General features: G+C 39.0%; 1 protein-coding gene across 1 annotated transcript in view; it reads left to right on the forward strand.

The window, feature by feature from the left end:
* The first annotated feature begins 1,902 nt into the window (after window positions 1-1,902).
* Window positions 1,903-26,007, forward strand: part of LOC124720295 — a 208,138-nt gene continuing 184,033 nt past the window's right edge. Inside the window, exons 1-2 of the mRNA XM_047245608.1 lie at window positions 1,903-2,024; window positions 5,956-6,033. Of these exons, the coding sequence (XP_047101564.1) occupies window positions 5,992-6,033 (42 nt within the window). The 5' untranslated portion in view covers window positions 1,903-2,024; window positions 5,956-5,991. The remainder of the gene's footprint in view (window positions 2,025-5,955; window positions 6,034-26,007) is intronic.

Here is a 26,007-nt window from a genome sequence, read left to right on the forward strand (position 1 = left end):
TTGGTCCAGAGGCATTTCCCCCTACAAGTGAAGCTTGCACATTTAATATGTAGGAATTGGATAGATAAAAAAATCCAGTCACCAAGTGATGGCAGGAGAAAGGTTTTACTTATGCAAGCTTTTGAAGCCAGTGGCCCCTCCTTCCAGCATAAAGATTGAACGGGTAGGGAGAGGGGTGAAGGGAAGGGAACTTGAGACGTCTAGGGAAAGGGGTGGGGTTCTGAAAAGTCACCCAGAATGCAAGGTCAGGGGAGACTTAACAGATGGGATGATAAGGAAAGGCTCCAACCGTTGCTTGGTGAATGGATTTTTTAGCTATACAATTACAGTATATTGTCAGAAATCGATTATTTTCATTGTTACAATTAAATTGTTCATTGACAATAGATTGGGCAGCAATGCAGTGGCGATGCCCGGTGTCGAGGTGCCATTGGGACATCATAATCATGATGTGGCCTCGTGTGACCACCGTAGAGGAGGCAGACGAGGTTGAATTTCCTTGCCTAATGGCAGTGATGGCAGCGTGGCATTAGGCCTGGGTAGACTGTGGTGGGCAGCTTGGGCTGACTGTGCTAAGCACTTGTCTTTTGCACCGCAGTATGGAGCCGGACTATCCTGCACGATGGTTTCTTACATCTGTTCACAGCTTAGTAATTTGTATGGGGCACCTCAAAGCTGAAAGTGGGTCAAATTTGGCATCTCACTTCAGATGCCAGTTCTTACACCCACTTGGGGGTGTAGTCAGGATTGGATAGTGATGTGGACTTGTAATTAATATACGTACTCATGTTGGGAAAAGGAAACCGTATCAGTTTATTTTCTCATAGGGATTACATTGTGAGAATTGTCAGGAGGACAACAGAAGGTAGTTCCAGAACCATCTTGGAGCAGAAGGGAAAATGCCAAGGTAAAGAAACTGAGCCATTTAGTGTTTGCTATAGGTGGCGGTTTGGAACATAAGAGGGAGATGTTCTTTAGCTCTGATAACAGTCAGTGTCTAAAGTCAAGTGATCCTGTGGCATGATTTGGTTGGTAGGTAGGTCTTGACAGTGATGATTTGTCCTAGTCCATCATGAACTGGCCCATTGTTGTATCAGCAGGAAGGCGGCAAACTGAGTGGGAGCCCATTTGTAAAATGAAGTAATAGTAATTTCTTGCTTACGGAGACTGGAGTAGCACCTTGCAAACAAACTACTTTCCAATAACAGTTTTAGCCATAGATGTGACATTTCCTGAGCCTTTTACATGACTATTGTGTAAAAATGGGTGTTTGTGAGACTTTAATATGGTGCATCATTTAAACTATATATTTTCGAATTACAAAAGTATAAATATGAAAAACACTGAATGTGACACTTAAGTTTTGTGAATATGTAAATTAACATGGTATCCGGTATCTTTTAACATAACGTAGATCCCAGCCTACTTAGGCGATACATGTTATTTGTCCATAAAAACATGTCCGATTTCTTCCTCGTGATCAGATAAAGATGTTCATTTAAAAATATTATTTAGCTAGTTACTATATAAAGAACTCCCCTCTGTGTGTACTTCGTGGTGTAATATTTTCAGAAATGACAAAAGAATTGTCGTCTTAGGACATTGTCAAAGTGTGACAGATATATAACATCTTCTCCTGCTATGAAGGGGTTATTTACTTATTGGGGTTGTGGCTTGGCAGTGTTTTGGAAGGCAGAGAGGAAGAGGCACTGTCTGCAATATCAACACCCAGAAAAAGCTTAACAAGGCTGAAGAGCAATGTGGTGTTATGAGATTCAATTTGAAAATGTTGTTCTTGTCAATGAGATCTGTTTACTTAATGCATATAAATGTGACATAAGAGCAACAAAATACAGAAGAGTTGTTTAAAAGGCAGTTACATTATTTTGTAGCTTGAAGACTAGAGAGCTGTCTTACAGCCCTCAATCCTCTGCAAATGGAAACAAAGTCATGTGACAAGACATGGTGGCAGTGCATAGCAGGTCCTTAACATGGAGAAGCTACAAGAAGGAAACTGACTCGAGGTAAATGTTTATGAGTAGCATCAGGGTGACAGATCATTGAAATGTAATGTGTCTTCTCAGCTCAGTACAGCCATCCCTCTCTTTTTCACTGTTAAATTTTACTACCAACAGTTCGTGCTTTGACCACAAGCTTCATTCACAAAGTAGTAAAAATAATATGGAATAACTATTAAAATAAATGTGAGGGTTACCCAAAAAGTGAGGCACTACATTTTTTCCTTCAGTAATTATTTATTGAACACAATAATAAATACACAAAAGAAAGAATGTTGTTTATTCTACATTCCCTATACTTCCACACAATTGCTGCCCTGTTCTATGGCCTTCCTCCATCGAGACACAAAGGTGTGTGTACCCTGTCAGTGCCACTCCTTGTTCTGGTATTGAAGCCATTTCTCCACTGTAAGAATCACATCTTTGTCATCCTCAAAATGTCATCTACAAATGTGATGCTTTAATGAGACAAGCAAATGGAAGTAGGAGGTGCGCTAGGTCAGGGCTGTAGGATGGATGAGATAATACTGTCCAACCCTGTTTAATGATGGTTCTGAAGTCCTCAAACTTGTTTGAGGCCGAAGGCTATCGCATAGAATCAGTCAATCACCTGGGTTATTATGGTGACAAAGTCATTGGAAGCCCTTTTTGGGTTTGGTTAATGTGTTCACATCTGCTTCAGAAATATTGGTACTGCGTCTTGGCATCACATCAAAGAGTGAGAAGATTTAGTTTCCTCATGAGATAGTAACCCATTGTACACAAACTATTGAGTACAAGAATACCACAAACCTAAATAATTTTTAATGAAGTTCTTAAAAGCAGTTTCAGTTTTATTTATTCCCATTTGACAGTTATATTTACAGTCCCACTTAATATCTCCGAGTTTCTGAATGAACTGGTTTACTACTACTTCCTTCTGCCCTCTAACCCACATTACCTTTTCCTTAGCATTGGCACCTGTGTTTGGGGAATATGCTCAAATTCAGTGCATTTGTGTGGATGCTTCATACCGTAGATTTGACAGTTGTGCCTGTTCACTTTCACAGTACTGTGAAAAGTGACTTGGTCACTAAAAATTAAGTGTTCAACAATGCCATACCCATCCTCATTCAGTTGTTACAACTGTGAACAAATCTCAGAATGCTTGTCTTTATCGTTGCCATTGAGCTTCTGCACTAGCTCCAATTTTAATGGTTTCATAGACAGCTTCTGTAGCAGAACTTTCCACACTGTCATTGGAGTCATTTCCAGTTCACAGGATGCACGATGCGCCAATTTCCTTGGACTCCTTATGAATGTCTCTCATAAGTGCTCTACATTCACTGCACTCACACTAGGATGTCCGCTTCTCTTCACCAGGCACAAGCTACCTGTCATAACGAATTTGTTGTGGCAGTGGTACATGGCCTTTCTTGTTGTTGGCTTCTTACCGTACTTGGTTCTAAACATAGGAGGAAAAAAAGAAACTTTCAGTGTTTCCCTTCAAAATGACATATGTGTGATATCTGTACAGTGCTTGGTTTCTGTGCAATAAATAATTGAAACTGTTCCTAGACTTTATGTACACCCTGTATTTTGAAATCTCCTGTGTTATATCAAATATTGATAGAAACTGCTTACCAACCATCAAGGAAGACATTCACACAGACGAGGAAAACCTAGTCAAGGAAAACATAATTTTTTTTGAAACTGGAGTTATATTAATCTGCCAAAAGAGAAGAAAGTAACAATATTATGAAAAGGAAAGTTACCACTCCCTATAAAGCAGAGATGCTAAGTCATAGATAGGCACAACTAAAAGCCTGTCACAAACAAGAAGGTTTTGGCCAGTAAGGCCTTACTGGCCAGAAGCTTCTTATTTGTGACAGTCTTTTTATTGTGCCTATCTATGACTCAGCATCTCCACCATACGGTGAGTGGTGACTTTCATTTCCATAATATTGTTATATTCCATCCTGGATTTTCCATTATTTGAAAAGAGAAGACAGGTTGGATGAAACAGTGCATACTGAGATTAAATAGAAAAAGTTCTCAAGAGTTCCTGGAGCAAGGAGGAGGTGAACAACACAGTAAGAGCACTTGTTTTTCCTTTCATTCTTTCCATTTAATTTCAGTTACTATTCCTACTTCTGTACTTTCTTCATTGGAAAGAACCTGAAAAATGGCGCTGTTATACTTCACTGTGTATGCCTGTATCTACAGCTGCTTGGTAAATAAAAATTATATCTAATTTTATTTGACTGCAATTCTGTATGGGGTGTAATTTTTGCTAGCAGGAAAGTATTTAATTCCGGTGATACACTATGGCCGACCACTACTTTTATTTAGGAGGTGAAATTGCCAGTGCTGCTGATTGTCACACACAAAATGAGGGGGAATGAGGAAGGCGGATATCTCATAACTTTGTTTGTTCCCCAGGGAGGAAAGATTGATAGCTTGGGGATGATTGGAAGAGGTCCCTCAGACATCAGGAAACTAATGAATTCGAATTTTTTTTTTCCTGCCCCATACACTTACAAGTGTCCATCAGCAGTACTTGAAATTCCACTTTCTAAAGGTAAGTACTGCCCACCCGATCTGTCTCTTTGTAATTTTATACACAGTTCAGTCACATTAAGGTGAGCACTGCCTATGTTTTATATCAACATGCAGTAACAGCTCACAGATGGCAGATGCGAGCATTAGCATTGGAGTATATATAAAGTGAGTCGAGGAGTGATGCAGAAAACAGTGCAGATGTTGTCGTAATGCTGAAACAGAGCGATTTATCGGACATCATTGGTTTTCAGGCCAAGTGTGGAAGCATTTCCAAAAAGGCTAAGATTGTAAACTGTTTCATGCCACCGTGGTGAAAGTATACTGTGCATGGCGAATTAGTGCTATCAAAAACTGGCATGCAGGCAACTGTGGTGCAAAGATATGTGTTGGTGAATGAATATGCAACTGTTGAGCAACTGACCGGCCAGATGAACCAAGGGGCTACCAACTGTGTCTCCTCAAGGACCGTTCAACAAATGTTGATGCATATGGGCCTCTGCAGCAATGGTTTGGTTCATGTACGTATTCTGGCTGCTGTCCATCATCGAGAAAGGCAGGAATTTGCATGCTACTGAGTGGCAAAAGATGGCCTTTTCAAATGAATCGTGTTTTATGCTCCATCATACGGACGGCTTTTGGCATGTATGGCACTGCAACAATTGTTGAAGGGTTCAGGCCGGTGGAGGGGGTTTATGGTGTTGTGAATATTTTTGTGGTCTTCCCTGGGTGATCTCATCATTCTGGAAAGCACAGTGGTTCAACACAAGTAAGCATCAATCCTTGAGGACCACATCCACTCACCACCTGGAATAGAAGGGAGAACCGATAGAGGTACTCAAGGTACCCTCCGCCACACACCGTCAGGTGGCTTGCGGAGTATGGATGTAGATGTAGATACGTGCAATTTATTTTCCCTTGGCAAGTTAGCGTCTACCAGCAGAACAATGGAGTATGTCACACACTTCGTAGTGTAATGTGTGGTACCATGAGCACCAGAGCGAGTTCACTGTGCTCATGCTCCCCTGCCTCCCCCCACCCCCTCCCTGCCCCCTCCTCTACCCTAAGGCTGAATTCAAAACCCAGTTGAGAATATGCGGTGACTACTTTGATACTGTTTGTGCCACGAATCTTTGGCCCTCAGCTGTGAAACATAGCACACTTGGCCATGATAGTGGAACTGGAGTGGGTCCACATCCCTGTTGGTACCTTCTGCAACCTCACTGACACTCTCCATGCATGTCCTCACTGTGAAAGATGGCTATTTGGGCTTTTGACAGGTGGTTACAAGTAGTTTTGGACCAAGCTGCTTCCTCAAGTTAATTTTACTGTAGATAGAATACGTGGGCAAATTCCTGTGGTTTTGTTCACAACAATTTTCTTTCTTGTTTTGTTCTAGTGGCAGATTGAAGGATTTGTTGAGAAGTACAAGAAAATGAAAGACAGGGCAGCTCTTTTGAAAGGCAGTTTACATAAGGTAAGGTGGCATAAACCATCTTTTCAAACACAAGAACATTACAGTGTGCTATTATACTCTGAAATATACAAGGTGCATCCAATAAGTTCGATGAATAGTGTCAGAAAATAAAGAAAATGAGAGTTACAAAGTAATCACCATTAGCTACAACACATTTGTGACACTAATTGTAAAGCTATTGAAAACTGTTCATAAACACTACTTGTGGAATAGTTTTAAGTAACGTGGTCATGCGTTGTTGGATTTACCACATTATTACAGGAGGTGAGACCGTGTGCTACCAGTACGATCCGTAGACTGAGCGACAGGCATTTCCCTCACCTCCCTCAGATAGAAATTCATGATAGATCGAGACTTTGCTTTTGAAAAAAGCAATCGACATCCTTTTATCTTGGATTTTGACAGAAGACTCCTTTTGGGAGGCGGGGAAGACAACAAACATTGTGCCACTGACTGTCACTCGGTCTCAGGATCTTATTGGTAGCACCAGGTCTCATCACCTGCTATGCCACAGATATGCAACGGTGTGTAACCACAGTGCTTTGAGCGATTGCACAAGAAAATTTGTTGACAGTTTCCAACAGCTTTACAACTGATGTCAGAAGTGTGTTGTAGCCAACAGGCTAAGACTTATTTGATGCAGCTCTTCTTGTTTTTTGTACAGATCTTTTTGTCTTCGTATAACTACTGCAGTCTACATCCATTTGGCTCTGCATGCTGTTGTCAAAACTTGTTCTCCCTTTATAATGTTACCCCTGCCCCCTCCCCTCCAACTTCCCTCCATTACAAAATTGAAATGTTTTTCTGGTGACCTCCTCCTTAGTATTTACCAACTGGGAAATCCAAAAGGGAAAGCATTTCTCCTCCAGAATATTGCCCCCAAGGGGATGCCATCATCAAGCCGTATAGTATAGGTGGATAACAGTGATGTGTTGTGTTGATTGTAGCAAAATTGGGAGTTGCACATGCTCCTAATTTAGAAAATTAAAAGTATGTGGTCTGCAGCACTCGCCATCAGAATAATTCCTAATATGAATGAAATATTTTCATTCACTTGTGGATTTGTGAATGTTTTCTAAGGCAGTTAACGGGCAATGAAAAATGTCTACACCCAAAATGAGATTATTAAAGAGTTACATGTGTCTCATCACCCAAGAAATCTCCTGTCTTAGCCTTTTTAAGAAAGTGGGGACATTGACCACAACCAAACATTCTCTCTCTTCAATCATAACTTTCTCACAATCAAATGTACCACAACCATAATATAAGAAGAAAATGTGACCCACATTATGATCTGATGAATTTTTCTGTAGTACAGAAATGTGTGAAATAGAACTAGCACTGAAATCTTTTAACTTGCTTGGAAGTAATAAAGATTCCTAAGAGATAATAACACGTTATTTGAAAGTAAGAAGAAGAAAATTTTGTGTAATAATCATGTTACTGTCTTAATTTTTAAGACAGAAAAATTTGGAATGTAGTTTGATTTGTTCAAGTTATGTCTTTCTGGTTTTGTTTGTGCATGATTAATAATACATTCTATGTTCTATAATTCATAAAAAAAGTTCTTTAAATTTGAGAAATCCAATGCAAAGTTTGTGTAATCAGGGAACAGTGTTATATGATTTGTAATAAAGTCTAATTTTATATTTGTTTTTGATTGACATGTATGTAATACTAAATTAAATTACACACACACACACACACACACACCACGAAAGCAACTATGATCTCCGCATGCTAAGACTGATAGGTTTATTTCTGGATCTTCAAATTAATCTCACCACTTCTCTTCACCATCATTGTATTTTCCTGCTCCTGCCTGCACCACACATATATTCTCACATATTCAGTGACATAAGTTACAAGATCCCTTGCCTTTTGACATGCTGAACTGTAAAGTGTCACACAGCATAACAGGAAAGGAGAGACAGTGCTGTCAACGTACTATATTTTTACAACTATATGTCTACACCATAAAACAAGGAAGGAAAAGAGCAATTCACAAGAATCACAGCCAGTAAAAACATTGCTCGTGATGTGCACATCTTTGTATGACATGATGTGGAGTTGTAAATGGATTTAGTAACTGATCTGCAATTTTATTTTTCCCTCCTATAGCATTTTAAGCTTTTGACAACTGACACTTGCATTTCTACACACGTGTCAAAGTAGTATTAGTGAATGGAGATAATACAAACAAGAGTTGAGATGCCACAGTTCGAATGTATTAGACTTTTCAGAGGGATGTTCAGTGAATCACTAATGAGCTGATAATCACATCTCCAGACAAGGATAAGACAAAAACTGAAAGCATATTTGTTTATCTGTATTAACATGATGTTATGTCTATATGCGAACAATGTTGTGTATTAATGTAGTCTTTGTAGCTGCACTAAGATCCATATAATTTTTTCCTATTGTTTCCAGCTGCAAACATTTAAGTAAAACAAAAACCACTAACCATTTGGTCTAGTAATAACAGCATTTCTGTGTTGATGGGCTAGACTAGCGTGATCCTGCTTTACACCCTTTATTACAAAGTACTAGGTGCCTCTGAGGCCAACCATTCTCGTACCGGCTGTGTGACAGTGTTCACCCATCGGCCCTGCCAGGTGCCAGGGAAGTGGCTACTGTTTGGTGGGCGTAACACTGATTGTTTTCTTGAGAGGTGAAGATTTCATTCTGTTTTTCACCTCTGCTAGTTTCAAAACTGTGGTAGACATAACAATTAAAATATTAATTTAAATGTAAGATGAAAATAAGCTAGCTGTCGCGTCATTCGTGCTTTCTGTTTATAGTCCCCGTACATTCATACCAACAACCAAAAATGTTGACAGTGAATAGTGAACCTTTACTGCTGCAGCTAAGTGATAAAAAAATAAAGTTTTATCAAAATAATTAAAGATAATTATATGATAGAATGTTCAGATGTAATACAAACACACACAACAATTTGAAGCAACAACTCAGAGCACAGTTTTTGACCAGGTAACAACATAGATCAACAAAAGCAAAAGTCAGTTGTTCATGTCCTGTCGTTATCATTCTTATGTTGTATTTCCACATATTGCTCACTGTGTGTATGCTACTAAAAAGAAAAATGCGTTTATGACCTTACTGTGCTGAATTGAAAGCAAATTCTACAAAGATATTATTGTGATCATGTATTGTTTAGAATCTTGAAAAAATGTGATTAGAAATAAAAGAAACAGAACTGTATAGCACAAAAAGAAATGCTTGAAGCCATCTGCTCAGAAATGGATAATGACTTGCATTTCCTATTTTTTGATAATGACACAGAAACTAAATTTTGTTTGTGACACAGTTTCTGATTGCTGTGACAACCATCTGGGGACATTGCTTAGCTGCAACTTTGTATTCTGCATTTGCTCTCGCATTGACAGAAGATCGCACTATTGCTGAAAACCAGTTCTGTGTAAAGTTGTCCTGTAATGTATGCCAAAATAAATACTATAATTTATTTTGAGTATCTATTCCTTGAAGTCAAATTGATGACCACTCTCAGATCTTTGATAAATGTTTATTACCAGTAAAAAAAACCACAATCTGAAATAGTAGTGTGACAGTGTTGATTTAAACACAGAGCACCTTCATCAGATGAAGAGTGACATATTAACATAACCACAGTATTCCTGGTGCTGATACATCCGGTTTCCAGGAATGTAACCCATGGACACTGTCTTTCATAATGTTGACACAATTACACAACCCATATGCTGCCTACTGAATGTTTCCAAAAAGTTAAAGGTAATGCATGTCACTGCAAAGACTGTAGAAAAAGAAAAGGAAGATGTTAATGAAGATGTTGGGTGGACTGACTTTTGATAATGTGAATGCTGATATGTTAATCATGTGAGAGATTGCCACTGACTGAATACTTTGGGTCGGATTGGTCTTATAAAGGGTGGTGTAAAGATTTTTGCTGCTTTTGCTGCTTTCGGAATCCTGTAATTATTTGAAAACGACTAGGTTAAGTTTTACTGCATTGGATGGGCTGTATACTCAGGCCAAAATTGGGTTTATGAAATATGTTGTGGGTTATTACATTAGAAAAATTCATGCAACCACTTTATTCATCCATGTTAGGAACACCCCAGCTAAAAGTTTGGCAGTCATATTTAAATGTATAATGCATTATGTTAATTTTATTAAGTTTTTAATTAATGACTTTACAGATTAATAAAGGATGCCATTCAGTCCATAAAAATAATGTCTATGAAAATGCATAGGTGAACTTCAGAAGTAAACAGATATTATGACACAAAAGATAATAGTGTGCCTGGTTCCAAACTTTAAGTATGTATATATTTTAATTGAATTATTTTCCAGTGAATCAAAATATCTTCTCACAGAGAATGGAATGAGTGCTTTCCGGTGAGTGGTGTCACTGCTTCAGATTATATCGATCAGCTCATTCTAAATTTCCTATCTCGTATAATAGTGAAGTTTTCAGTTGATAACTTTTAATTAGTACAGTACCATGTGCCACAGCATCATCAGCAAACAACCCCAGATTGCTGCCCATCCTGTCCTCTAAATCATTTATCAGTATATAGAGAACAACAGTGATCTTATCACACGTACCTGGAGCACTCCTGACAATACCATTGTCCCTGATACTGGGTTCTATTACTTAAGAAGTCTTCGAGGCATTCACATATCTGTGAACTTATTCCATATGCTCATACCTTCATTCAGAGCCTGCAGTGGGGCACCATGTCAAATGCGTTCCAGAAATCTATGGACTCTGCCTGTTGCCCTTCACATGTAGTTCACACTATATCATGTGAGAAAAGGTTGATCTGAGTTTCACACGAGCAGTGCCCTCTCAATCTGATTTGTAGACATTATCTTCTCAGTCTCAAGAAAATTTATTATATTCAGACTGGGAATATGTTCAAGGATTCTACAACAAACTGAAGTTACTGATATTTGTCTGTAATTTTGCAGGCGTGTTCCTTTACCCTCCTGCCACTTGGGACTTTGTGCTGGATGAGAGATTCGCAATAAATGCAAGCTAAATAAGGGATAATGCCGTGGAGTATTCTTTGTAAAACCAAATTGGGAGTTCATCCGGACCTAGTGCCTTATTTGCTTTTAAATCTTTCAATTGTTTCTCTGTGCCAGGAGCCTGTGCGATGGTCAGATGACTGTATATTTGTATGATTTTGCTGTGTGAATGATTTCTTGAATGTGAAATTTAAAACTTTGGCTTTCGTTTTGCTGTCTTCAACTGCCACACCTGACTGTTCAACAAGGGACTGAGCAGAAGTGTAAGATGCACTTAGGGATTTTACATAGGACCAGAATTTTCTCAGGTTCTCTGCAAGATATTTTGCTAAGGTATCACAGTGGTAGTTGTTGTATGCTTTGCGCATAGATCTTTTCACAAACATACGAATCTCTATTAATCTTTTCTTGTTGTCATTTTTGCGGTCTCCTTCGAACTGAGGGTGCAATAACCTCTGCTTCCTCAGCATCTTCCAAATATCATTAAACCATGGTGAGTCTTTTCCGTCCTTTATCCACTTACAAGGTGCATAACTCTCCAGACCGTGATTTACAATCAGTTTAAACTTTACCTGTAACTCCTCTACATGCATCTTACTGGAACTAAGTGACGTTACTTCACTGGCTAAGTGAGATGCTAACAACTGCTTATCTACTCTTATCTACAAGAAACACTCTCCTAGCCTTCTTACTTGATGTAATATCTTTCATAACCATGGTTAATTGCTAGTTATGATTGCTAATCCCCATTTCTATACTGATATTGTCAGTAAGCTCTGGCATGTTTGTAGCTACCAGATCTAAGATATTTCCATTGTGTATGGGCTGCCAAGCTAACTGCTCAAAAGAGTTTTCAGAAAATGTTTTCAAAATTATTTTGGCCATCTGATTGTGAGTATCCTCTTCAATGAATCCATAGATATACCAGTCTATACTCAATAGGTGAAAATCATCTCCAACTAGTATTGCATGGTCTGGGAATTTATGCGCAATTGACTGTGGACTTTCTTTGAAGACTTAAAACTGTCACAGTGGAATTGAGTCGCCTCTAAAAACATCCATGTGTTATACAGGACCAGATAACTTCACTGTTGCATTCCACTTCAACCTCAACAGAGGTAATATTTTTGTCAGCTGCAATAAACACTCCCCTTGCTATGGCATCTAATCTGTCTTTACGACATATGTTCCCTGACTTTCTAAATCTCTCAGATCTTTCCAGTTTAGGTTGCAGTGAGCTGTTGGTCTCAAGAATACTTTGAGCATGAGAGCTTTCCTGTAGGGCAGGAAATTCAAGAAATTTTGTTATGAATTCTTTGACAGTTTACTGATAAAATTTTGACAGACGAAGTTTCTTTAGACCTAAAGTGGTCTGACATCCTTTGCTGTGTATTGACTGGTGAGTGTTCTTCAGAGTATTTCAAACTACTGTCTAGTTTAAAAAACACTCATGTGCACTTCATAAGCACTCTGCTTCCTTCATGTCGTCCACCCCCGACCTGACAAGGGGAATCTTACAAATCCCCACCAGATAATGCAGGTCTAGAAATCTGCAGCCAAGACAATCACAGAGTCAATGAAGCCTTTGGTTGAGACCCTTCACTCGGCTCCAAACCAAAGGACCCAATCACCCCTGGGAACAATGCTGCAAATTGCAAGCTCTGCCTGCACCCCACACCGAGGCTAGCAGTCTTCACCACCACCACTTCCTCCTCCTCCTCCCACCCTCCTCCCCCCTCCCCCTCCCCCCCACCCCTCCCCTGCCACCTGTATGAACTGAGGATGGCGACAGAAATCATTGATGCTGATCTGAGCCACAACTTGCAGACTACTGCACCCTGCATGCTCGATAGCTGCAGACAGAGCTGCCTCCACATCTCGGATGAGGCTCAACGAGAGACTACCGAATGCACATTGTCTTTCTTTCCAGCCCTGAACAGTGTCTGTCTAAGGGCTCCACAACACACCTAATTTTGGAGTTCCCAATAACTAGTAAACCCCTGCCCAGATCCTACTGAAGCAGCAGCCACATATTTACTTAAAGGGCGAATAGGTGAATAGGCGAGGCCAAGCGACCAGTCTCCTCATTGGCTCTCCACCTTGACTGATGTAAATGCATTACCTCCCTATACTCAACCTGCGGTGAGGGTGAATCCACCGCATCATGTACACTAGGAGGTGCCTGGTTAGCAGAGCCCACGGGCAAAACAAGTGTCCCATACAACACGCCAGATTCTCCACTACCACTGTACCCTGAGGCAGCAGTCTGAAGGTCACTAATCGCAGCCAGAAGCACCTCAAGCTGTTCGCGGACCACAGCCAACTCCTCGTGCATCCACATACAGGATGCACACACCCTAACCATCCTAGTTATACCAACTGAGAAGCAAACTATAAAAGCAGATAGAAGCCCATATACACAACTTGTTACCCTCCTGATGTGTCACAAATGGGTATTGATGCATTAATTAGCTAGCTGTTCAGTAAGCAATTCTGCGCTACAGGCTGAAGGATTTTTTCCTTACAAAAATGTGAAATTAAAACTCTTAAACAGAGCAGCATATGCTAAATTTAGTAAATGTACTACAAGGGAAAGAAGGAAATTCATAAAGACTTAACTTGTTGCTCTGTACGATGACTAGTATGTTGTTGTATTAATAATAAATGAAAAAAGGAAATGGCATGACAACTGGCTTTTATTCATCTTATATTGAAATTAAGATTTTAATTGTTAAAAATCAGATAGTGTTGAAACTAGCGGGGGCAAAAATAAGAATGAAACCTTCACTTTCAAGGAAATGCCAGTGTTCTGCCACAGCAACAGTTGTGACCTTCGTAGCACCCAACAGACCTGGTGGGCAGAGACTGGTATGCAACCAGTCCAAAAATGATTGGCGCCAGTGGCCTCCAGTGCATTAAAATGCTCTGGGAAAAATAAAACTTCAAATCAGTTACTAAATCAGTTTATGAATTCCACATTATGTAACACATAAATACATCCATCCTGAGGAATATTTGTACTGTTGTGATGCTTGTAGATGACTATTTTCATTCTTTGTTTTATGGTAGAAGAAAATGAACCTTTCTATTAAGGCACTGATTTTAATTGAAATTAGTCTTATGTTAACTCCTAACTCAGGTCAGTTGATATCTCACTTTTTGTTTGCTATAGGGTACAGTATGGACCCGTGTGAATTGGTAGTACATTGGCAGCACTGTGTCTTCTTACCTTTTATGCTGTGTGACAGGCTTTACAGTGCATCATAACGAAAAGGCAAGGGGTCTCGCATTTTGTGTTGCTGACTTCTTAACGGACCACTTACCCTCTCTTCCCAATATTTGTGCACACACCATGCTGACCATGCCCAACCCATTTAGAACTGCTGCCTGCTTCACTCATACCTACATACCAACATGCATCTCACACTGTCATTGTATTATTATTTATTTCTATTCCTGTCTTCATTTTAATCTCGTCCAGTTTTCTTATTGGTCTTATTTACATCTTGATGTCTTGCTACTGTGCTTCATGTAGCTTCATCCTTCCTTCACTATACTTCATCTGGTTTTGTCTTTTTCCAATTTTTCAGAATATTCCCATATGTTTTAATGCTCTGTTACTATTTTTTATTTCTCCACAATCGATTTTTGTTCCTTCCATCTGTGTAAATACAGAAAAGTTTCCCTACCCCTATACAGAACCTAGTCCCACATAACTGTTTCTGTGTTGCTGCTTAGTTTGTGGAATTGCTCCCAAATAGCTTTCCACAGTGATTCTATGTTATAATTCTGTCATTCCACAGCTCTCACCAACTTAGCCCTACACAATATATAATTGAGTCCTAAACATTTCGTCACTGCCTCAGCACTGCCTGTCAAATATTTCCACCGCTGTACCAATTACCACATCACATTGCCAAATTTGAAACCCACGTACTGCAGGAACAAGAGCAGCATGCACAGTGCCACCTTAAAAACTGTAAAGTCTATTCACTTTGTACACTTATATTGGACTACCACAATCCAGCACCACTACAAAAACCTCTGTCAAACCTCCTTTACATCAGTTAATAGATGCCTGACCCCATCTTGCAGAACTACATATGCTACAATCTCACAAGCTCCCACCCACCATCCTACCGAACCCAGGGCCTAAACAGTCCTGTAACACGGTAGTGAACCTCTCCTCCAAAAGCCTCATTTCAAAGGGGCTTGTCTTTTGCCACATTCACAAATTCAGTCATTCTGAGCTTGTTAAAGACCTACTCTCCTCCCTAAAGTGGAAACACTTTTTTGCTACCAACTCAAAACTAGTACTGAACCCAGCCTTACTTGGTATACTCTTCCATCTAACTGTGATCCTACAATACATCCCTCCCCTCCACCTTCACTCCCCCCACCCCACTTCCTGAATCATCCTGTAACCTCAATTCTTGTCTCACCATCATTCCTCCGAACTCACATACACAGAGAGAAGCACAGTCTGGTGTTTAAAAACTGATTCCCACCTTAAAATCACTTCTAACGAAATACGTTTCTGAATAAATAAAGAATATTGTTTATGACTGCAGTGCACTTTCTGCTCCACCTGTACAGTCCTTGTTAGGGTGTGGAGTACATGGACAGTTTCAAAATTGGCTCATTCCATTTCAAGTAACGGGAGTCTCTGCTGGACCATTTCTGAATATAATGAAATTTTATTGGAAGGTTCCACAATGTCTTGAATGGATATGTACTAAGATTCAGCTCCATATCTCCTTTGGTTCCTTTCTATAGCCTCTCGTGAATAGGGGTCCCGAGTTTGCACCACCTACACATGTGCCAAAGTGTGAACTTTGGATAACTTTTGTGAAAGGTACTTTCAGTTTACAAGCCCTTGCTTTTGTACACTTAAACAACTTTTTGTGCTGAATTAGAAGATATTATTGCTGACATTTTTAAATGAAAACTGTAACAGCCGTAAGACCACAAAAATGATAGAAAATTAACTGTGTGACTTTGAGAGCCCATCGTTAACCAGTCACAATTCACAATTTAATCAACAGATTTGGCCAACAACTGTGCTGTCTTCTTGTGCTTTTTGTTCGATAGCCTTGGGCCTTTTCTGTCAAATTATATGCTCCTACCAATTTGGTGAAAATGTTTTGGGTGCCAAATTTGTGTAGTTTTGGGAGTCCATATCTCAACTGTATGTTCTTTAATCTTTATAATCTTTCTGTATCTAAAAAGAGAAGTCTTTCAACTTCAGAGGTGCTGTAGTTTTAATTTTTGATTCTTGCCTGCTTATGACTGAAAAAACAATTGCTCACAGTTTTTACTTTTCACACACATTTTTATGCTCAAACGTGATATTAATGAATAAACAGGAAGATAAATCAGTGAAAGCTTTTTTCTGTCCATAAAAATACAAATGTAGTTATGTACAAATCAACTTCAAGCAATAAGCAGCAATAAAACAAATGAAAATCCAGAATGTTAGAACTCTAAACACAACTGGAATAATTCTTCTTCACATCAGAATGAATAAATTGCTATTACTGTCTTGTTCATATTCTGAGTAAATATATTGGATTCCTGATGTTTTGGTGTTTTTATGACTTTTAGACATATATTGTTCTGGAATTGGTCTTCTCAAAATTTTGTGAACTCAGGCCAAAGTAGTGCTGCTGGTATCAGAGTTGTTGTAATTTAACCTTACCCAAAAAGGTTGCGTTTTTAAACCCATTGTAAAACAATCAATAAAACCCAACTGTATCTAATATGAAAATTTAATTAACATCAAAATGTTAGATAGTTAGCCTTACACGAACTAAAGAGAGCCATCATATTTACTGAAGGCAAATATGTAGTGTCAGAAGAATTTATTTTATTAATATTGTGTTTTAACTTTTCTTGCAATTTAAGAAATGCAACTAAAATAACATTTACACTCCCAGCAAAAAGAAACTAACTTGATGTAGAATTGTAATGAGAGTAAAGTACAGTTAACTACTTTTTGGAAGCATACAGAAATTTGTAGATCTTCACCAATTTCTCAGTTATTTTGTCTCCTAAATTTTTTATTAATTGTGCCCAAATGAACTGGCAGATGGGCAAGATTCTTTCAGGTGCATTGCTGGCAGGGCATGAAAAGAGGCACTAATAAAGTAGTTGTAAGAATGGGTTATTGTTTTGAATAGAGTAGTAATAGGCATTTATATTGAATTGTGTAATCATAAATCTGAAAAGAAAGCAATAAAATCCAATTGCAACTACTTTTCTTTCATTTTTTAAACCCATTTTTATTTTCTCCCTAATGCTGGCTGGTACACTCAGTTCATGCATGTGTAATACATAAAAATGGCCAAGTGGTGTTGGCTGCAGCAGCTATCAAGGATGGTAACTATGAGGAATTAATCAAAAAAACTGTGTGCCATTTGGAATCAAAGAATGCATGCTCCAATATTGAGAATCATGTCCTGGATAACCTGAGCTAGAATCTTATTCAGTACGTGTTTTTAAAAGCATATGACCCAGAAGAAATTATACAGTACAAACAGGGGTTTATACTGATAAGAATGTTCTAGCGATGCATCAATCAACTGTAGAAGAGTTTGTAGAGAAACTGGTTCTTTAAAAAAGAAAATAAATAAAAAAAGTCATGGTCAGACAAGCCACCATTTTCTCTCTCTCTCTCTCTCTCTCTCTCTCTCTCTCTCTCTCTCTCTCTCTCTCTCTCTCCCGCTCCCCCTGTCCCCCTCCCCCCCCCCCCTCTCTCTCTCTCTCTCTCTCTCTCTCTCTCTCTCTCTCTCCCTCTCCCTCTCTCTCTCCCTCCCTCCCTCCCTCTCTCCCTCCCTCCCTCCCTCCCTCCCCCCCCTCCCTCCCTCTCCCCCCCCACCCACCCCCCATCCCCAAATTGACATCTGAGTATACCGTGTATGCCTCATATCACTGACTTTTCATTTTTGCTGAGTGCTGGAAACTCTACAGCAGGCTGCTTCTGTGCACCCTACTAAATGAGAGAAATTTCTTCTTTTGCAAACAAGAAATATTGAAATATTGTAATGCTTTTTACACGCAAGAAAGACTTCAAACAATTCTGTCTGCTTGATAATCACATTTTGACAACATTTGCAATGAACAGAGTTACAGATTAGAACACACCCTACTCTCATGTTTCTTTTGTTCTGTGACTTTTTTAAGCACTGTCAAGAATGTCTTCTTCCAAGGAGCCAGTCACAACTCTGAGGTGGGAATCTGCTGCACAGGGAAAACATCAAGTACAGCAAGTGGTCTAATGATCTTCATACCAATTAGTAATCTATTTGAGACCAGAAAATGCTACTCGAGCTACTGTTTGTATGAAATCTGAAGATACTTGCAATATCTGTAGGGTATATAAGTATCCCAGAATGTGACAAGCAGTAGTTCATCTAGCTTAGTACTTCGCTTTTATGTAATATTCTTCTTTACAGTGTCAATATTGTAGAGGCATCCTTTTCTGTTGAAGAGGGTCTTGATTATTATTGGTGCAATCTCTTCCTTGCATAGTTTGTTAATCTGTCCCTAATATTCTGAGTTCCACTTTTCTTGTCACCTGGTATTTTTAAATAACAGATAAATAAATAAGTGATGTGGCTATAATTAATACCAGTGTAAATAAAATCCTTGTATACTCTTATTAACTAAATAATACTACACCAGGCCATGTGAGAGACATTGTGTCAGTAGTGTTTTATGATGCCCTCCAGATGAAATACTAGTACCACCTCCTAGGTTGAGAGCGTAAATAAGTCTTAAATCTTCTCCATCTAAATTTAATTCGTCTGATAGTTCTGGTGAATTTCCATTTACTTAATTTATCTCTGGTTTTATTGAGTCCATCCCAGAGCTTACCTAGTTCCTCTTCTGTTTTTCCTAAATCAACTGTGAGCCATAGTGTACTGACATAAATCTGTTGTTTCTTGTACCATTTGAGTAATTAATTCACTTACTCTTGCCTCCAAAGTTCTAAAAGTGGAGCCTGGTAAAGCTGTTATGTCCAAATTTTTACCCTGCTCTAACACATGTAACCACATTTGGGTTTCTTAAGAATTGTTCATTTACTCTTGTAAACATTTGTTTAGTTAATTCTTTCATATATGTTTTACATTCTGACCTACCTCCTTTAATTGTTTAAAACCAGCATTTCTTACAAGATCACATAGTTGGTTTATCTTAGTACTTAACTACCCTTGTAAAGTGGGTAAAATGTTAGCAAGTTAGTTTCATTTGTTGTCTAAAATTTAGTAATGTAAAAACGCTAATGAGTTGTCTGTTGACTCAGTATTTTAAGCCCAATAACACACAATTTTTTGGCCAGCCACTGACTTCAAATTTCTCACAACACATAGTACCATTTGAAGGCATGTTATTTTGATTCAAATACAGCTCACTTACGACTTTCAGTGGCACTAGGCATGGCGAACTGCCAGTGCGAAGTGGGACCGTCATGGTGGGAAGGCTACAATAGAAATTGCTGCAGCAGTGGCCAACTCTGGTGTTTGATATGCCACCAGTGTAACTGGTGTGTGATGACAAGGAACTGAAGACTAGAAAACAGCCACCGGCTAGAATCGTCGATCTTCTGGATTGTAGACATGTATTCTATTCTGTGTTGTAATTATTGTTGAGTGATTTAATATTCTTGTATGGACAACTAAATTTCTTCTGTTCTTTCTGTATCACTGAGAAGTCTATAAAGTTTTCTCCTCAACAGCTCAGTTCTTCATAAACTTTTCTTGAATAAAGTATTATTAATGATTGCTGCATTGAGTAACCTTCACAGTTGACCACATTGTCATGGACAGTGCCCTTTTCTACTGTAACTCATTATGACAAAAATACTAATTTCTTTCAAGTACCTTGACAAATTTTTGCAGATTTGCCATTCTGTGAGGCTTTCACCACAAACGAAATTTTTCCTGGGTACCTACATGACAATTTTCTCTGAGGAGGGCAGTATTGTCAAAACACCTTTTTCCTTGTATTTCTGACACTGTCTCCTTTTTGGCATGCTGCTGAGTGGTGAAGACTCAACAACAGACTACTACTGTGCACACTACTACACAAGAGAATTTTCTTCTTCTGTAAACCACATATATTATTATAGCTTTTTACACACAGGAAAGATATCAAGCTGCTCTGTTTGCTTGACTAGTATATTTCAACATCATTTGCAACAAACCAAGTTACAGTCTATAGCATTTCTTGGTTCTGTGTATGTCTGCTGCATTGTCACATGTGTCTTCATCCTAGGAGGCTGACACATATCTGAAACAGAGATATGCTGCACAGAGAAAACATTAAGAGTAGCAAGTGTGGCCAAACGGAAGCCACTTCCAGTGTTGCTCTGTCCAGTAGCAACATAGTCTACCTTACCATTCAGTCAACATACACATGCAGAAAAACCCAGTGGTCAACATGAATGTCCCACTATCCAAACTACTTTAAATAAATGTGCTCCAGTAGTTGATGGTCATCATTCATCAGTCCTAAATACCCTGTGCAATACATTACTTTAACAAAGTGATAGATTACACTATAGTCTTGATCTATTTAAATTCAAGGACAGCATTTCAAGCATCATCTTGTATTACATTACAGAGAAAGAAATTAAAGAAATAGAATTTGATCAAGAAAGGTATGCTGAAGTCCACAGAGTTGCTAGGGTAAGAGAAAATCAACGGTTCAAGCCCATTGTTGTAAACAATATTAGAGGAAACAGAGGTTAGAATGATTTTGTAGTATTCCTAGTCAAAGCGTTTAAAGTCGGTGAAGAAATTCCAGCACTTATCAGCTTTTTGCATCCCAGTGGCCATGTCCGTTCCTTCCATTGTCCATCTACCTAAGGTACTTAATGGATTCTGGGTCATCACATATTTAAAATCAAAAGCACCATCAACAGCATCAGGAAGGCAACATACTTGTTCAGAATCTAAATAAGACGGCATTTGTAATTTATTTAGTCTGAAGTGCAAACACATTATTCCAGTCATACATTGTGTTTAAAGTTCTGTCTTTCTGGATTTTCATTTGTTTTATTGCTGCTTATTGCTTGAAGTTATTGTACATAACTACACTTGTATTTTTGTGGCTTAAAAGCTGGTTTCTCTCATTTTACTTTCTATTTACTCATTAATGTTGCTTTTGAGCATGTACACTCTTTATGAAAAGCTACAACTTTAAAAAGGTTTTACAGCCGTAAGCAGACAAGGGTCAGCTGCTGAAACTGAAAGACTGCTGAACAGGTCCAGAAAAACAGGGACACTTCTTTGAAAATATATTTATTGAAATATAAGTTTCAAAAATGGGCAAATTAAAGCTGAAAGTACATATTTTATATTGTAATTAGCCCTTTACAAAACATTCATTGTAGAACACACAAATCTGACCATCCGTTATTTCCTTTTCTCTGCTGAACAGAACACTAGAACAGTGTATTATTGCAACCCCGTTTGTAGTCCAGTGGGCCACTCTTGAGAGCACAAGACAGACTCTTAAAAACCAAGTCAAAAAGAAGTAGATTTGTGCATTAGAAGTTGATTTGATATGAGTATTGTTTCAAAATTAATTATTTTAATTTAATATGAATTGTCCCACGCATAACGCAGAACATCATTAAGTTTTGCAAGAGAACACTGTGTAAGCTAGCTAGTTTGCATGTAGGATTCCACCTGGTAAAATTAAAGTATGTTAAGAATAACATTTGCATTTTATGGGTGAGACTTTATGCACTGTATTCTCTCCAGTATTTGAAGGTTTGTCAGAAAATGGGTTAAGAGGAATATTGTTTTAGAATGAAGGTACATGTTTTTGGCACTTATTTTGCCACATAACATAATAATCCCCCCTCCCCCCCCCCCCCCCCCCCCAATGAACCATGGGCCTTGCCGTTGGTGGGGAGCCTTGCATGCCTCAGCAATACAGATAGCCCTACTGTAGGTGCAACTACAACGGAGGGGTACCTGTTGAGAGGCCAAACAAATGCATGGTTCCTGAAGAGGGGCAGCAGCCTTTTCAGTAGTTGCAGGGGCAACAGTCTGGATGATTGACTGATCTGGCCTTGCAACACTAACCAAAACAGCCTTGCTGTGCTGGTACTGCTAACGGCTGAAAGCAAGGGGAAACTACAGCCATAATTTTTCCCGAGGGCATGCAGCTTTACTGTATGGTTAAATGATGATGGCGTCCTCTTGGGTAAAATATTCCGGAGGTAAAATAGTCCCCCATTTGGATCTCCGGGTGGCGACTACTCAAGAGGACGTCGTTATCAGGAGAAAGAAAACTGGCGTTCTACGGATCGGAGCATGGAATGTCAGATCCCTTAATCGGGCAGGTAGGTTAGAAAATTTAAAAAGGGAAATGGATAGGTTAAAGTTAGATATAGTGGGAATTAGTGAAGTTTGGTGGCAGGAGGAACAAGACTTTTGGTCAGGTGAATACAGGGTTATAAATACAAAATCAAATAGGGGTAACGCAGGAGTAGGTTTAATAATGAATAAAAAAAATAGGAGTGTGGGTAAGCTACTACAAACAGCATAGTGAACGCATTATTGTGGCCAAGATAGACATGAAGCCCACACCTACTACAGTAGTACAAGTTTATATGCCAACTAGCTCTGCAGATGACGAAGAAATTGAAGAAATGTATGATGAAATCAAAGAAATTAATCAGGTAGTGATGGGAGATGAAAATTTAATAGTGATTGGTGACTGGAATTCGGTGGTAGGAGAATGGAGAGAAGGAAACGTAGTACGTGAATATGGATTGGGGCTAAGAAATGAAAGAGGAAGCCGCCTGGTAGAATTTTGCACAGAGCGCAACTTAATCATAGGTAATACTTGGTTCAAGACTCATAAAAGAAGGCTGTATACTTGGAAGAAGCCTTGAGATACTGACAGGTTTCGGATAGATTATGTAATGGTAAGACAGAGATTTAGGAACCAAGTTTTAAATTGTAAGACATTTCCATGGGCTGATGTGGACTCTGACCACAATCTATTGGTTATGAACTGTAGATTAAAACTGAATAAACTGCAAAAAGGTGGGAATTTAAGGAGATGGGACCTGGATAAACTGACTAAACCAGAGGTTATACAGAGTTTCAGGGAGAGCATAAGGGAACAATTGACAGGAATGGGGGAAAGAAATATAGTAGAAGAAGAATGGGTAGCTCTGAGGGATGAAATAGTGAAGGCAGCAGAGGATCAAGTAGGTAAAAAGATCAGGGCTAGTAGAACTCCTTGGGTAACAGAAGAAATATTGAATTTAATTGATGAAAGGAGAAAATATAAAAATGCAGTAAATGAAGCAGGCAAAAAGGAATACAAATGTCTCAAAAATGAGATCGACAGGATGTGCAAAATGGCTAAGCAGGGATGGCTAGAGGACAAACGTAAGGATGTAAAGGCTTATTTCTCGAGGGGTAAGATAGATATTGCTTACAGGAAAATTAAAGAGACCTTTGAAGAAAAGAGAACCACTTGTATGAATATCAAGAGCTCAGATCGGAACCCAGTTCTAAGCAAAGAAGGGAAAGCAGAAAGGTGGAAGGAGTATATAGTGAGTCTATACAAGGGCGATGTGCTTTAGGACAATATTATGGAAATGGAAGAGAATGTAGATGAAGATGAAATGGGAGATATGGTACTGCATGAAGAGTTTGACAGAGCACTGAAAGATCTGAGTCGAAACAAGGCCCCGGGAGTAAACAACATTCCATTAGAACTACTGATACCCTTGGGAGGGCCAGTCCTGACAAAACTCTACCATCTGGTGAACAAGATGTATGAGACAGGTGAAATACCCTCAGACTTCAAGAAGAATATAATAATTCCAATCCCAAAGAAAGCAGGTGTTGACAGATGTGAACATTACTGAACAGTCAGTTTAATAAGTCACAGCTGCAAAATACTAACGCGAATTCTTTACAGATGAATGGAAAAACTAGTAGAAGCCGACCTCAGGGAAGATCAGTTTGGATTCCATAGAAATATTGGAACACGTGAAGCAATACTGACCCTACAACTTATCTTAGAAGCTAGATTATGGAAAGCATTTGTAGACTTAGACAAAGCATTTTACAATGTTGACTGGAATACTCTCTTTCAAATTCTGAAGGTGGCAGGGGTAAAATACAGGGAGCGAAAGGCTATTTACAATTTGTACAGAAACCAGATGGCAGTTATGAGAGTCGAGGGAGATGAAAGGGAAGCAGTGGTTGGGAAGGGAGTGTGACAGGGTTGTAGCCTATCCACGATGTTATTCAACCTGTATATTGAGCAAGCAGTGAAGGAAACGAAAGAAAAATTTGGAGTAGGTATTAAAATCCATGGAGAAGAAATAAAAACTTTGAGGTTTGCCAATGACATTGTAATTCTGTCGGAGACAGCAAAGGACTTGGAAGAGCAGTTGAACAGAATGGACAGTGTCTTGAAAGGTGGATATAAGATGAACATCAACAAAAGCAAAACGAAGATAATGGAATGTAGTCGAATTAAGTTGGGTGATGCTGAGGGAATTAGATTAGGAAATGAGACACTTAAAGTAGTAAAGGAGTTTTGCTATTTGGGGAGGAAAATAACTGATGATGGTTGAAGTAAAGAGGATATAAAATGTAGACTGGAAATGGCAAGGAAAGCGTTTCTGAAGAAGAGAAATTTGTTAACATCGAGTATTGATTTAAGTGTCAGGAAGTCATATCTGAAAGTATTTGTATGGAGTGTAACCATGTGTGGAAGTGAAACATGGACGATAAATAGTTTAGACAAGAAGAGAATAGAAGCTTTTGAAATGTGGTGCTACAGAAGAATGCTGAAGATTAGATGGGTAGATCACATAACTAATGAGGAGGTATTGAATAGAATTGGGGAGAAGAGAAGTTTGTGGCACAACTTGATTAGAAGAAGGGATCGGTTGGTAGGACATGTTCTGAGGCATCAAGGGATCACAAATTTTGTATTGGTTGGCAGCATGGAGGGTAAAAATCATAAGAGGGAGACCAAGAGATGAATACACTAAACAGATTCAGAAAGATGTAGGTTGCAGTAGGTACTGGGAGATGAAGAAGCTTGCACAGGATAGAGTAGCATGGAGAGCTGCATCAAACCAGTCTCAGGACTGAAGACAACAACAACAACAACAACAACAACAACAATAACAACATAATTGTTGTGGCGTGTAAGACAGCCACGCCACTCGGAGGTAGCCGATAGGCACGCGTTAACTCACGCCGGCTTGCCTGAATTCTGGAACAGGATACATATGAATGCTATAAGAAAAGTATGCAGCTCAGCGATTACTTAACTTTATTTATCCTGTTGGTACATCGCTCTTGACGATAATAAAGAGACTTAAGTACAGCACTTTAAGGCTAATGGCACCTTGCTAGGTCGTAGCCATGGACTTAGCGGAAGGCTATTCTAACTGTCTCTCGGCAAATGAGATAAAGCCTTCGTCAGTGTAGTCGCTAGCAAAGTCGTACAACTGGGGCGAGCGCAAGTACGTATCGCTAGACCTGCCATGTGGTGGCGCTAGGTCTGATTACTGACAGTGGCGACACGCGGGTCCGACATGTACTAATGGACCGCGGCCGATTTAAGCTACCACCTAGCAAGTGTGGTGTTTGGCGGTGACACCACAATAATAATAGATATTTTTAACTAAATTTCAAATTACAATACATAGCAGTAATGACATCAAAGACTAGAGTCCAAAAGTTCAGAGAAAAGTTGAAGAAAAATGAGGACGCATATCAGCTACATTTAGCAAACAAAAAGAAGCATGATAAGCAAAGAAACCAAATGATAAGAAAAACAGTGAATGACAATATAGCACTTCATAAATTAAAGAAAACAAAAGAGAGAACAAAAACAGCACTTTAGAATGAGGAAGAAAGAACAGTCCAGTAACTCATTAGT

Source organism: Schistocerca piceifrons, chromosome 11 (assembly GCF_021461385.2).
Source record: "Schistocerca piceifrons isolate TAMUIC-IGC-003096 chromosome 11, iqSchPice1.1, whole genome shotgun sequence".
NCBI lineage: Eukaryota > Metazoa > Arthropoda > Insecta > Orthoptera > Acrididae > Schistocerca > Schistocerca piceifrons.